At 40.1% G+C, this 15,050-nt stretch overlaps 2 protein-coding genes and 1 long non-coding RNA gene across 5 annotated transcripts; 2 read left to right on the top strand and 1 right to left on the bottom strand.

The window, feature by feature from the left end:
* Positions 1–3,923: 3,923 nt before the first annotated feature.
* atp6ap1la (ATPase H+ transporting accessory protein 1 like a) lies at positions 3,924–7,886 on the top strand. The gene is made up of 5 exons (XM_042407362.1): positions 3,924–3,981; positions 4,669–4,823; positions 5,226–5,276; positions 6,168–6,405; positions 6,948–7,886. Exons 1-5 carry the CDS (start codon positions 3,946–3,948, stop codon positions 7,200–7,202), a joined length of 735 nt encoding a protein of 244 aa, XP_042263296.1. The 5' UTR covers positions 3,924–3,945; the 3' UTR covers positions 7,203–7,886.
* On the bottom strand, positions 4,715–10,405 carry LOC121894642. 3 transcript variants are annotated; one of them, XR_006095589.1, is made up of 3 exons: positions 10,320–10,405; positions 6,968–7,091; positions 4,715–4,798 (listed from the first exon to the last, which is right to left on the bottom strand). It is a non-coding gene; the product is annotated as an uncharacterized LOC121894642 (long non-coding RNA). The 3 variants fall into 3 exon arrangements; XR_006095588.1 differs by having other exon boundaries at positions 4,720–4,802; XR_006095590.1 differs by lacking the exon at positions 4,715–4,798 and adding an exon at positions 6,342–6,413.
* Positions 9,247–14,692, top strand: pde12 (phosphodiesterase 12). The gene is made up of 8 exons (XM_042407360.1): positions 9,247–10,742; positions 11,626–12,053; positions 12,304–12,409; positions 12,747–12,891; positions 13,112–13,190; positions 13,296–13,418; positions 13,703–13,908; positions 14,038–14,692. Exons 1-8 carry the CDS (start codon positions 10,174–10,176, stop codon positions 14,155–14,157), a joined length of 1,776 nt encoding a protein of 591 aa, XP_042263294.1. The 5' UTR covers positions 9,247–10,173; the 3' UTR covers positions 14,158–14,692.
* Positions 14,693–15,050: the final 358 nt, after the last annotated feature.

Raw genomic sequence — 15,050 nt, 5'->3', positions numbered from 1 at the left:
AATACAGCAGAGGAGCTAAACCTTTGTTTGGGCTTTTGGGAGGACTTGCTCTAATACATTTAGTATGTGGAGAGAAAAAAGTGTTTTATTGTGCATCTATGGAGAGGTTTTCATCCTGAGATGCACTAAGTCCCCAGACAGAGGCGGAGCGTGCACCAGACTCATTTAGATTAGAGTGTTCATGGCCAGACAACTTTGGTTGATTATTTTGCACAGAATCAGGTTACACGCTCCTCCCTAACTGACCAGAGTAGACTGTTTTGATTTATGACAGACAGATTCCTTCGTATCAAATTAAACAACAGTGTGTTATACTTGACATGCCTTAAAGATACTGTATGTAAAAATGTTTTGTTCAGTACTACAGTATGTTTTGTTAAATATATTCCAAAATGTAAATGAGTACATACATTTTGAGCTGTACATGGACGGTTGGCACTGACACACTTTACATCACTTGGATGGTAAACAGAAGTACATATAAAGTATAGTTTGGGCTTTCATGTGAAGCAATATGAAAACACAAATTTACTTTTTCTCCATGAAACCTGCTGGTCTGTCCCTTAAAAAAACTATTTTCTCAATCAGCTTCTTACTATTAGCGGAGGGGTTTTTCATCAACACAAACTTTTCTGCCAATGTTTGTTATGTTTTGGTTATTTCACATGAGAGATTTATGTATTTGTGTTTTTGTCTGGTTTGAAGTTGGTGGACTCAGCTCTAAAAAATATGATGCCATGTACTTCCATGCACCATGATTAGTATTTACCAATTTGACAAAAAACTTTCAACACATGGTCCAACTTCGTTTTTCCAAAGCTTTCAACCACATCTGGTGGTCTTCCTCTGCAGATGGAGTTGCTCAGTTGTCGTGGAGATGGTTTAGTTGTTGACAGGTGGGATAACAGGTGGTAGTATACAGGAGGAGGGGGGGTTGGGCTGTCCGCTGACTCCTGTTGATGACCTTTGTAGCGTTCCCAGCGGATGCTGTGACGGTTTTGGTCGAGTGTTCACAGACGGCAAAATCAAATATGAACCTGGAGATCAAGCATTTAATCCAAATCTGATGACAGTTGTGTGTTTGTTTGTGTATGTTGCCAGGCCACTGTCAATCAAATCTGATCAAACCACATGTTAAACTCTTAATTAATAAGTAGGAATGTTTGCTTCTGTTCTGCTTTAACTTTGATTGAACTCTGAATGAATATTTAAAGTCCAACTGAAATTAAATGACATACATATCTGTACAAATATACATATCTCTGTAAGAAAAATCAGAAACCAAAAGGAAGAAATTTATATTTTAAATTCTTTGATTTCATGATTGTGCCCCCTAGTTTTACATTATTTCAATTAAATACCTTTCCGCCATTCGCTTACGTAGCTTTAGACCTTATTCCGATACACCAAAGCGATAACGTGTCGTTCTGTCATAGGCAGAGCAGACGGTCACACTGAGCCTGATAGCATCCTGCTACACGACACAAGAGTCACAGACTCTGAACAACAACTCACATTAGCTTTTCTGCTAAAGTCTCCTTCTTATCTAACTTACAAATATGAACACACCAATAAAACACCAAAAAACATTTACTAGTGAAAAGTGGTAGTTAGCTGCTCAGCTGCAGCACATTAAACAGCATGTAAAGTTAGATGCTGGTTTGATCGCTGAACTTCTAAAACTTTGTTAGAGACACACTGTCCGCCAGTGACTTGAAGCTGTGCAGTTTGTTTAATTTGTCTCTGTTCATACGGTGTAACATTGATAGCCTGCCACCTAATGTCAATCAAACACAGACACCGACACGCTCCTCCAGCTGAGTGAGACAAAGAGGAGCATTTTAAAGACCTTTTTTCTTCATTCTAATAATACAAAACTATTTTATAAACATGTTGGCATTATTTTTGACTGCAAATAGGGATGATTAATGTTTAATTGTAGAAAAATACTTCTTCAAGGGTTTTAATTACAGACTGTTCTCCAGGTTGTATTGGAGCTCCATCCTTGATGTTGCCTTGCTTGACCTGTTGATCAGAACAGACTCAGGATCCTTTATATAAAACCTGAATGTGCTGCATGTTTTTGTAAAAAGCAATCAGAGCCTGTGTTTGGTGTTAAGCTGATTCTGAACTCTTTGTCCTTTATTTTTCTCCTACAAGAGTCTAATTTCTTTTTTCTATGTAATCTGGGTCAGAGTGGGTCCTCTCAGCACCAGTACATCTCTGTGCCAGACTGATCACTCTGTTACCTTAAAGACTAATCCACAAGGTGAACTGGCTGGGTCACTGGACAACCCAGATGCATTCTGGGTACTCGAAACCTCGCTGGTTCCTCTCTTGGTCATCCTCCTCTATTTTTAACCTTCATCATTTATATTGGTTCAAGTTAATTTAAAATATTGATATCATGTTACATTATATTTTCATCCTTTTCTATTATTTTGTATAATTTCACTGTTATCTAAATTTCTTAGGTCCGACTAAATAAACACTAGTTTAATTTGGCTTTTATGAGACACTATTCAGTTTTATTTAATAAGCATAAGGTAATTTAATGTTGTAAGTGAGATTTTCTGTTTTACTGTTTGTAAAAGTTTAAAAAGAAGATTATTTTTGATTGAATTCTATCTGATCCTAAACATTTCTGGATTTAGCTAGTTAGACTGGCAGAACTTCAAGTGTTGAATCACCTCCATGATAATTAGTTTGTTTGTGTTGTTGTTGTATTGTATTGCATTTTTTTTACCTGAGGTATTTTTAACAACTGAAAAAAATATATGGTGCTCACAAATAAAGACTGAAATAGAAACTAATTGTTGAAAAAAGACAAGAAAAGAAGAACTAATGGAAAAGAAGTAGAAGAAAAACAAATATGTGAAGAAATGACAATATTTCATTTATTTATTGATTGTTTCTGTCACTTCTGTTTACAGTCCTGCTGTCTCTCCAGTTCATGGTAAGTCCCTCTGTCTATCTGTCTATCTGTCACCACTGACATTCTTGACTTGAAAGTCTTTCCATAAACTCCACCAGTGGACTGTATAGGAAGCAAATTATTAACTGGTATCAACTTTGCAGGAACTATTAAAAAAGTGTTTGGTTTAGTTGGACAAATGTTTATTTTTGGCCTTATGATAAAAAGGTTTTGAGAGACTTTTACTAGCCTGTGGGACTTTTAAGTATCTATATAAATATGACTTACTTCATAAAACAAGACAATTCATCTTGTTATTGTCTGTCTCTCCAGATGAAGGGATGGCAGAGAGTGATGGAGGGATGAGGATGGAGGAGAGTTTGGTTCATGCTGACCAACCGTTCAGACGACTGCTGCAGGTAAACTCAGTAGTGGAAAGAATACATCAGTGTACTACTCGGGTAGAAGTTACTTTACTGATATTTTACTTTAAATAAAGAGTGGTGGGAGCAAAAGAAGCAATGCCAACATGTAAAAACACGGCATCACAGAAGTCCTGCATGTGAAATTTCACCTTTGTGATTGTAAACAAAATCTAATAATCTAACATAAAAGAACCAAAAGTGAGGAACAGTTGAGTTTCACTGCTGAGTGAAAACACTGCAGTTTTAGATCAGTTAAAGAAGAAAAAGGGAGGAAAGAAGGATAGTATAAATTAAGTATAAAAGGAAAGAAGCAAAGAGGGATTAAAGGAAGGAATGACATGGTGTGAGAGGGAAAAACCTGTTGCCTCAGAAGTTGTGATGATACATGTGTTTACATTTATATCTAAATAAGCTCAGATATGCAAACAACAGTATCTATAAGTAAGGTATTGGGTGAATCAGTGAGGAGTTTCTCATTAGCAATTTGACAAAAGACTGTCAACACAAGGTGAAATAGTGTTTCATGTGATTAAAAAAAGCTAATTGTGTGCCTGTCTCTTGCCTCCTCTCCAGTCTCCAGATGTATCACGAAGGAAATTACTTCAGATGCCAGGATCTGCAGTTCCCTTTCCTCCCCTCAAGGTGATGTAGTTGCCAGTCGATTAATCAGCTTTAACACAGTAAAGTAAGGTAGCATATTGCTGCAACCAAAACAAAAGGTTTTTTTCTGTGAGAACTTTTCTTGTTAATACAGAGTAGGGCTTGTAATGAGTTGTAGCCCAGCTAAAATGATTGAATTTGACACCAAAATCCACATTTACGCATACAGCAGGCACCCAGAATAATAGGAAATCAACCCACGTTCACATTTCCTAATACATTTTTTCTTGTTTTAATAAGTCAATGTGTCATTTCAATATGTACATACGTAGAAAATCATATGTTTGCCATGGTGGCAGCAATATGCTGCCATAGTAAGTAAATTAGTAAAAGAAAATAAAAAACATCTCTCACATCAAAAATTCATGTGGATCATTTAAACAGTAAATATAAAGGTGTTGGTTAAAGCTCCATGTTTACAATAAATCAAATGACTAAAGAAAAAAGATATAACACTTATAGATATAGATAGAATAGATATACAGCCCAATAACAGGTGTATATCATGTATACCCTTTACTGATGCAAAATGAAGTAAATATAGCATGTACAATGCAATGATTTGTTTAAATTTGTGACTTTGATAAATTTCTATTAGATTCATTTTATTTTTGGGGTCCCAGGTGTTGCCCAGAGGAGAGCCATAACACTAATATCTCCACCCACCAGGTGTTGTCCAATGGGGAGCCGTGCCTCATGTTCCAGGCCAGGAGACTGTATCTCCGCTATGAGAGGCAGAAGCAGCTGGACCTGACGGAGGAAGCCTTCTCTCCTCAGAAACCCGTCGACACCAGCCAGTCTGTCTGCAGCAAGGACAAGGCTACGTATGTACACCTGTGACATAGCTGTCTACCTATCTGTCTGATGTTAACAGACCATTAAAAGCAAACATTAATTATCTAGATTTAACCGTTTATTGATGTTAATAGGAGAAACATTATCAAATCAGTTCAAACAGAGATCTCGGCTACTCAGACAGCTGACCATGCAGCAGGAGGTGTAGGTAGCGAAAAGGCAATTTAATAAAATAAATACTAAATAGTGCAAATCATTGAAATACAGAGTCCAACAGTATAAGATTATAGTCCGATTTAGTTTAATAACTCCAATGAAAGAAAGGCCAAATAAATATGTCTGAGGAAGTTCCTTATGTCAAGTCCAAGAGGTAACGTTGACTATAATAGACCATCTATCTGTCTGTCTGTCTGTCTGTATGTCTTCACCAGGCTGGTCATGAGGTTTGGTGATGTGGAGGATATAAGAGACCTGTTCATCAGGTAAGTCATACCATCTGTCTGCCAATCAATCATGCTCTAATAACTTTATAATGTTAAATGAAGTCAAATGAGTGATCCAATAGTAGTAGTTACATAAAGTAGTTACAAAGCCAGACTGGACTTTTCAATGGAGTGGGAGACATCTTGTTCTTTACAAATGCAAATTATTTGTCAGAGAGGAATATTTTTATATGTTTTAAAATATGTTTGGAGGGAGTCTTTCACATTCACATCAAGACTAAAACTCCAGAGCCATGCAAACACCACCAGGAGGCTGGAAGGCTCACTAGACACCAACAAACACAATGGTTGGATAGATGAAAAATGGAGAGGGGAAAACTTTGCTATTCTTAGATCCTTAGTGGGGCATGAATATTAAGTTTTCAGACTGAAAACAGCCATTAAAACAACACAAGGGGCTGCGTTGGTGGGAGTATGTTGTTTTAGATACAAGTAAGGCAATATAATACGATCCAGGAAGGCCGGTTTGAGTAACAGATCCATGAGTTTGAAGCCTTCTCAGGTGCCAAAAAACAGCACAGTGATTTATACTTTGAGACATGATTTTACAACTCTGGAAACTTATGACAGCTGCAATTATTTTATCTTTTGTCATGGTGATTGCAAGGTAAACAGTAGAAATAGTGTTCATGTTACAAAGTAATCTACCAGGAATGTGCGCTTGTACATATTTAATTGGCCTTCCCAGATGACGTCACGTTGCAGTCCTACACAAGTTTAGCCAGGTTAATCTTTTTTGCTGGACAATAAAACCCAGTGAACAATTTACAACAACACAGAACAGAACAGGACTGCAGGAGATGAACAGAAACAAATTTCTCAATATAGCTTAATAATTTCTTCCTCTCCTCTCGTCCCTTTGGTGTCCAGATTGCAGCTGTCCAACACTTTCTACGAGTCTTCAGGTCAGTGGTGGTTCTCGGTGGACAGCATATCTCTGATCTACAACACCTCTGAGGAAGCTGTGTTCAATGCCAGTGAGGTGTATGCTCCAGCCTCCTCCTCCTACCACTGCCTCCATGTCAGCAGCCTGCAGCGGTATAGCGCCCTGCTGCTGCCGAGCACTGACAACGCCCACCGCTGGACCGTCACCTTCACCGATTTCCAGGTACCTGTCTGTTTACAAACCTCACTCACGGTCTTACTGATATCTAATAGTGGCTCAATAAATTACATCTGGAGAAACTATCATAATCAATATTTAAATGGACTATTCACCCTGAATAGTGACTGTCCAATCATAGCTTAGCAACCGTCACTAGGCATAATAGGCCTGTCAGGTTTTGCCAAGAGTTTGGAGGGTTTTACCATCCTTTCCAAAACCAAAAACAGTAAAAATGTCATGAATGTCTTAAACAGTGCATTTGTCTGCTCTAACATGAACTGCAAACGTTAGCCTGCAAGGCTAATTAGTTTACTACCTACAGAAGTATTTCCAAGGTCAAGAGTTGGAATAAAAAACTTTTGTAATTGAAAAAATATACTTCAGCTTTTAGTTTAAAACTTTAGCTTTTCAGTTTTGTCTTTCAAATTGACAAAACATTTGGCCCCCATGTACCTCCATAAGCTTTGGCCTCACAATAAAATTGAACTTTAAACTGTCATCTTTTATCTTCTTAATTATTTTCTAAATGTTGAACCCCTTCACAGATTCAGGCATTCAACGTCACCTCCGGTAAGTTTTCTCCCGCGAGCGACTGTGCCACCTTCCTGACGCCAGCCATCCTGATGGGCCTCGTCACTTCCCTCATCCTGCTACTGGTCCTGGCCTACGCCCTGCACATGGTCATCCACCTGAAACACATCGAGCATGACAACGAACACAAGGCCGACATCTACTATCCCGAAAACCCTGAACACCCTGAACACTGTGTGGAAAACATCACTGAGAAAAACATTTTGTAGTGTAACCAGGAAGATAATTAGAGACTGTCAACACATACATTTTGTTGAAGAAATTCACTCAAGTCCTTGTTCAAAGCTTGCTGTAGTGGTGGTGGTTTATTAGTATCCCAGAATACAGTGAGCTTAGTGACACAGAGCAGTCTACTGTCTAGGACAGTAGACTGACTCAGAGCAGAGGGACAGTTATACTGTGAGCCGAGGGGGGGGGGTTATCAGACCGTATGCAAATACAGTTGTGATTAAAAATGTAAAGGCACTGTGATCAGATCAAAAGGAATGATGGTAGGAAGCATTCAGAGCTTACAGTGTGTCACAGACGAGATCAAGGGTCAACTTAGCAGGGGGGCAGGAAGGGGCTCCCAGACTTAATAAATTAGGGGGGTAAGGGCATTTTAAGGATCCAAAGGTAAGGGAAAAGGGGGGGACTGCATTCAGGCAGTTGTCAATAATGAAATCAAGGGGCTGAAACAGGAGGGGGTACTGCATTCAGACAGACAGCACTTAACAGCAACAGAATATATCAGATTCTTCATCAACTTCAGAGAGACGCAGATGATTTGACGCTGGTGTGATATATTTTAAGCTCAGGATTTGATTTTTTTAAAAATACATTTCTAGTGCTTTGTAATTTGCCTATTAGTGAGTTTCTCGTGTTTATAAGAAATTTAATAAAACAGACGTTTACAACTCTATAGTTGTATTGTTTAATCTAATTATAGTAGTGTATAATAGTATAATTAATTTATTTTCTTTGTCTGTATGTGTTTCTGTTTCACTGAGTGGAGAACTGGCCTGACTTAGACATAGACATAATGATGACATACATAGACTGGATCACCAACGTGAATTAACACAGCGTCTGATGGCAATGGTAGCTGTTAGCCACTCTTGCTAGAAGGCCGTCCTCTGGCTTCTCTATCCAGCCTGAACTTTGATATACTGTATGCAGTTTTTATTTTATGGGTTAATGGCGGACATATATAAATATCACTCCTGCCAACATTCACTGAAGTGTCCCTGATCCAGGACCAGTTTACTACAACAACAGTGCACTGTGCTCGGCATTCATTTAGGTTAACAAATAGTCACAGACAAAACTAAACCAATATACTTCAGGGATCAGGGTTATTCATTAATTAAGTGTCCATCATGGTCTTATCGAAAAGTTGCTAATTGCATTCATCTGCAGTACGCCACCTTAATGAGCCCATATCTCTCCTCTCTCTCCACTTCTCTGGCGTCTGCCTGCCCTCCTGAAGCTTAGCAAAAAGTCTCCAAAAAGTCCTCCAAATTAAATGACCAAATATGTTGTTTAATCATGTGACTCCAGAACGACACATAGGAGTGTTTTCTAATTTGGTGCCCCTATCGGCAGTAATTGGCAGGAGAACTGTGCTTTCAAAAACCGTTACAAATCACTGTTAAAAAATGACTCTGTTTTATGGTGTGACAACACTATGGTTAAGGTCTGGTTGGTTTAGGGAAAGATCATGGTTTGGTTTAAAATGATCACTTTGTTAAAGTTAGAGAAACTTAGTGTGGATTAAAGTGCCTACTAAATTAGGCGACCTTCGTCGTCATGGCTACAAGAACGTTTTTTTTTAAAAACTTCTCCAACTTGCAGTTGGAAACGGGAAATGAACATTTGTCTCCTGTTGCAAAGTCCACTGTTAGGTTGTATCATTCATCCACCCCTCCTCCTCCAAATGATGAAAAATCTTATACATTATATACGTCATCTGAACTGTGCCACTGCTCCAGGTCATAATTACTACCACTAGATTGCGTCTGTCACTGGAATGTAACTATATGTTGTTTTTGGGCGACTGACATTATGACCTGTTGTATTGTTTTTCTTGGGAGGACAGTCTCCTTGATATATATGACATCATTTAGCATAAGATAGAACACTTTTGGTCTCCACATAAAATCATTGTGTTATATGGAACAGTTTGAGTCCCCATAAAATGAATCATTATGTAATATAGAACACATAAAGTCTCAATAGTAATTAAATATTATATAATACTGAACACTTTGAGTCTCCATAGAATAAATCATGTATTATTGAACACTTTGGGCCTCAACAGAAAGTAATCATTATGTAATATTGAACACTTTGGGTCTCCGTGAAAAGTAATCATCATGCAATATTGAACACTTTGGTTCTCCATAGAATAAATCATGTAATATTGAACACTTTGAGTCACCACTGCATCAACAGCATAATATTGTGCACTTTGGGCTTCCATACAAGTAATCGTTATTTAATATTGAACACTTTGGGTCTCCGTAGAAAGAAATCATTATGTAATATTGAACACTTTGAGTCTCCTAATAGCATCAGTCATTTAATACTAGACACTTTGGGTCTCCATAGAAAGTAATCATTATGTAAAATTGAACACTTTGGGTCTCCATAGCATCAATCATGTAATACCGAACACTTTGAGTCTCCCCATAGAATCAGTCATGTAATACTGAACACTTAATGTCTCCATACATCAATCATGTAATATTGAACACTTTGTGTCTCAGTTACAGTTCAGCCCTGTAATATTAAACGCTTTGGGCCTCCACAGATTCAACCATCCTGTAAATAATAATAGCGACTGATGTAATTTTAATTATGTCCGGCGGGTGGCAGTGAAAAGCGTTCAAGCAGCCATATTTGTGGAAGAAGAAGAGGCTCATACTGACATTAGAGAAGTAATGCCAGCTAGTGCACCAACTTTTGTGGATTTAAAGGGACACACGTTGTTTGTAGCAGCGTTGTTAGTTTCCGAGGCGTGTTGATCAGATAGTTTGGAATCAGACCGCCATTTTTTCTCGCTTTTCTCTTCCGGTTTGCACCTGGTGACATCAGGAAGGAGACTGCTCTCCCTGTCGTTAACGGCCGTTAATGGTTAACTTTACCGGTTGGTTTAGTCTAGTTTAGTACCGTTGTCTTCTTCCTGTCCCCGGGGACTTCATGTTTAACCACCTCTCCGCAGCTCTCGCACTGTTACCCCGCCGCCTGCTCTCTTCCTCACCGAGGACTTTGACCAGCGCCTGCCGCCGACTCGGCAGGATGGAGCTGGCCGTGGTGAGGTGCCTCCCCGGGGAGCCCAAACTCACCATCTCCTTCTGTCTGGACGGCAGTCAGAAGCACATGCTGCGGGACCAGGGCGAGACTCTAGGGAAGGTCTTGGCCCGGATCTCCAACGGCATCATCAAGGGCCAAGGGAAGGCGAAGAAGTCGAAGAAGAACAAGGGGCAGCAGCCAAGTGAAGCCCCGGAGCACACCCTGGTGAAGCTGTACTACGGCGGGGACGAGGTGCCCGACACGGCGCTGAACTCGGAGGCGTGGCAGGACGGAGCCGTGCTGCAGGTCGGGGACGTTAAATACTCGGTGCAGAGGAACGCTCCCACTTTCACCACCGCGGAGCTCCCGGTGTCCCTGCTGGCCGGGTTCCCCGTTTGCCCCAAACTAGAGGTTGAGTTTGGTAACCTCCAAGACTGCGAGTTCACCTGGTACAAAGAAAATGTCCCAAACACAAGGTAATTAAACTGAAGTGGTAGGTGTTATTGAGAGTTTACATGATCCAAAGCTTGTTCAGTGTAGTGATATCCAGCATAACATCCATGCAATAAATCCTCCCTGCTTGAAGTCTTTATGTGCAATGTAGAGAAGTGTTCGTACAGTTTTATGGTTGTTTTGCAGGCTGTAGTGATGGTGTTGTATTGGACTGTTTTACTAAACAGTTTCTCCACCAGAGAGAGTACTGACAAGTTAATGTTTATACAGTAAAATATCTCGCTCAGTCATATTTGGTCACAGTTCTTTCATAACCAAATGTATTTCTTATCAATTCAATTCAGGCTTTGTTGAGGACACATCTCAGGGTTGGTCCATAGCACAATAAAATACAAAAAAGAAAAATAAATAAATTGTTATCAAAAATATTTGTATTCTTTATGTGTTTTTGTAAAAAAAAAAAAAAAGAAAAAAAGAAAAAAGAATACCAGTCCACATATCATTACTGGATTTTTTTCTTTCAAATACAAATATTAGTATTGGCTTCAGAAATCCAGTATTGTTCAGGCTATAATCCAATGTCATGTTTACTTTAAGATAGGTGTCAGTTTGACAAAGAGAAAAATCAAGGTAATATAATAATTGGTTATAGAAAGTGTCCAGAGTGGGAATGTGTAAAGAATATTTATAAACCGGATGGCAAAAAACAAAATTAACTTTCTACAAGTCATCAAAGGATGAAAAATACTCATTTATTGTGGAAATATTTTTAAATTTAGAAAGCAGAACTCTATAACTACCAAGACTACCAAGGTTGTTGTGATCCAGACTGATAAACTGGTTGAACGAAATAAAGTAATCTCATATGTAATGTAATTTTTCTTTTCCTTGTCGTTCTTGTCCTAGTCCTGATGCTGATGGGGCTGCTCCAGGTCAGGCCAGCGATTGGACGGAGGTAGGATCTGAGAGAGTCCACGTCCCCTCCAATCAGGACATCGGCTGCAGGCTCAAACTGCGCTGCACACCCAAAGATGGAACACGCAGCGGCCCGGCCAAGGAGCTGGTCTCTGTGGGAGCCGTGGAGGCCGGACCGGGTGTGTGCACATTCGACAACCGGCACGCGTACACTGTTAGAGAGGCGGAGTGGCCGGCTATGAGGGTGGTGTCGTACAACATACTCGCTGATGTCTACGCCCAGACAGAACTGTCCAAGACGGTACTTTACCCGTACTGCGCCCCCTACGCCCTGCAGCTGGACTACAGACAGAACCTTATCAAGAAGGAGCTGGCGGGATATAACGCTGACATCATCTGTCTGCAGGAGGTCGACAAAGGTAATTCAATTTTAATAACCGATCAACTGTTTAAAGTAATTTATCAAGTAAATATGGCAAACATTCTCAAGTCACAGCCTCTCCAGTGTGACGATTTGCAGCTTTTCTCTGTCTCATATCCTTAAAAACTATTTAGAAGCTCAGGCGGTTCGATCCTTAAGCATAACTGAACTCCAAATAACTCCCGATGTGTATACAAGGATATGTGAGTCTGTTTTCTGACTTTCTTCATGTTCTCTGGACTCTTCAGGAGTGTTCACGGACAGTCTGACTCCAGCGCTCGATGCCTTCGGTCTGGATGGTGTTTTCAGGATCAAAGAGAAGCAGCATGAAGGACTGGCTACTTTCTACCGCAGGTCTGGACCACCAGCTGAATCTGATTAAAATGCCTTCTGTGTTTTTTCATTGTTGTCTGATGCAGCCACAGTTGGGTGTTCTCAGGATTTTATCGGGTCTTCTTTCTTAGAGCAGAATTATGCCACAAAACTAGTTCTACGAGGTGCTTCACCTCTAAAAATAGTCGTTTATGTTACTGTGTCCATGTGGAAGTAGGATAAATAAGTTAGAATGAATGGTTCATTCACAGCCCAAAGCATTTTGTAACTATCTAGTTTTGTTGATATACTATTAAAGTTTTGAAATCCAGGATTAAGTCAGGTAATTTTAATATGACATCATGTTGTCTTTTTTTAGGTCAAAGTTTAAGCTGCTGAGCCGTCATGACATCATGCTGAGTGAGGCGTTGACCTCTGACCCCATCCATTCTGAGCTGCTGGAGAGGCTTTCCACTAACAGCACTCTGAAGGACAAGATACTGCAGAGGTCGACCACCCTGCAGGTACCGCTGTTCACCTGCTGTACACAGGGAGAATAATTTGGACGAGGACTCAGAACTGTCTCATTTGCTATTTTTGACATTTGAGAGATTAAACAGTAAAATAATAGATTAAAGAATAATGAAAATATTGTAAGTTGCAGCCACGGTGTTGAGAATCCTCAGCTTTAGTCGGTTTTTGTTCATCACTCTTGTGACACTTTCCTGTCTCATTTCTCTGCAGGTCACCGTGCTCGAGGACCTGAATAAACCAGACAGAAAGGTGTGTGTGGCCAACACCCACCTGTACTGGCACCCTAAAGGTAGAACAACTCATTCCTCTTGAGTCACATCTATAAGGACAGAGTGAGGATCTGTAACCTTTAATATACGCAAGAACAGACTTAATTAGTTCATTTCCTTTGAAGGGGGGAATGTCCGCTTGTTCCAGATGGGCACCGCCCTGCAGCACCTGAGTCATGTGATCAGTAAGGTCGCACCTGGTGCCCCTCTGGTCTTTTGTGGCGACTTCAACTCCACCCCTAACTCAGGTAACTCCACAGCTACAGGCATGACCACACATGTACCAGTGTCAGCCAATATATTCACTACATCTTTCATTAACTTCAGATGAAGCCCACACTTCTGAAGATTTAATAAACATTTCCTGTTAAAGCTGCACCAGACTTCAGCAGACTTCACCTTTATTCACCTGCAGTGTTGCGTGTTCGGCCACTAGAATCAGTGTTATCTTGATGCCTCTTGTGCGTGGAAGTGGCTCAAACGTTATTCTAGCAGAGTTTGAATTCTGTTTGTTCATCTCTTCTCGTCTCAGGTGTGTTCCAGCTGGTCAGTGAGGCTGCGGTTCCTCAGCAGCATCCAGACTGGAGCAGCTCAGGTCCAGAAGAGTCCTGCAGTATGGAGCTGCTCTCTACTTTCCCCTCACTGCTGAGCGCCTGCAACCAGCCGGCCTACACCAACTATGTGGGAGGATTTCATGGCTGCCTGGACTATATATTCATACAGCCAGAAAACATGCAGGTACTGATACTGCTACTGCTAATACTGATACTCTACTAATACTACAATACTACTACAGCTACTGGGACTATTACTGAAATGATTAAGCAGCTCATCTGGAATCTAACCCGCCTCTGTTTGTGTGTGCAGGTGGAGCAGGTGATTCCTCTTCCCAGCCACCAAGAGGTCACCACATACGAGGCTCTGCCCAGCGTGGCACACCCCTCCGACCACATCGCCCTGGTCTGTGACCTGCGCTGGAACCCCTGACCTCTGACCTCCTCTGAACCACCTGGTCAAACCCGCTGAAGAAATTGCTGCTTCTGCAGATCCAGTCTGACTTTGGATTTATTTATACTTGAATCAAGTCTGAGCATGGAAACGTGTCCCTGCAGGTTCACTAAAGATCACTGAAAAGACAAGATGAACATGGACGAGCAGATAAATCATCTCACACCGGAGAAGTGTCTGAAACTACAATATGACTGAAGTGTTGTGATTAAGTTCATATTGTATCATGTACAGTACAATAATTAATGAATTTTAATCACTGATATTCAGTGTCGGGCTCGTTACTGAAAACAGTAATGAACTGCAAAATACTTATTTTTCTGAATAAGTTTAGTTGGTTGGTTTTCCCTCTCTCTTTAAGGCAAACTCTAATTGGTTTTAATTCCCAATCACATGATTAATAAATCAATTTTAACATTTTAACATAGGTATTTATTATTATGATTTTTGCCCAGCATGTTGTGCAGTGGTCCCTTATTTAAAAAAAATAATAAAGTTTGAGCACTAAATTCCATGCTTGAGTCAGATTATTGGATCATTCTTGTTCACTCTGCTCTTAATTCTGATTCTTCCAACAACATTTAAAGGACGGGTTCACAATTTTTTAAGACTGTCTTAAAACTGAAAGAGGTTTTCCTCGCTGTAATCATTCCTCCTGTTCATACTGGCTATGAAATGATCCCCTTCAAATGTGCTTTCAGGGTAAGTGATGAAGGCCAAAATCCACAGGGTTCACACATATTGAGCAAAAAAATGCATTTAAAAGTTTATCTGAAGCTTATATGAGGCTTCAGCAGTCTGAGTTAGTGATATCAAGTGGATATCTGCCACATTTACAGTCTTTTTAGCATCAAATTCCCTCTTTGTGTTTC

The sequence above is a fragment of the Thunnus maccoyii genome, chromosome 3 (genome assembly GCF_910596095.1).
Source record: "Thunnus maccoyii chromosome 3, fThuMac1.1, whole genome shotgun sequence".
Lineage (NCBI taxonomy): Eukaryota > Metazoa > Chordata > Actinopteri > Scombriformes > Scombridae > Thunnus > Thunnus maccoyii.
Note: the sequence above shows the minus strand (reverse complement) of the source record. Positions and strands in the feature narration are given on the sequence as shown.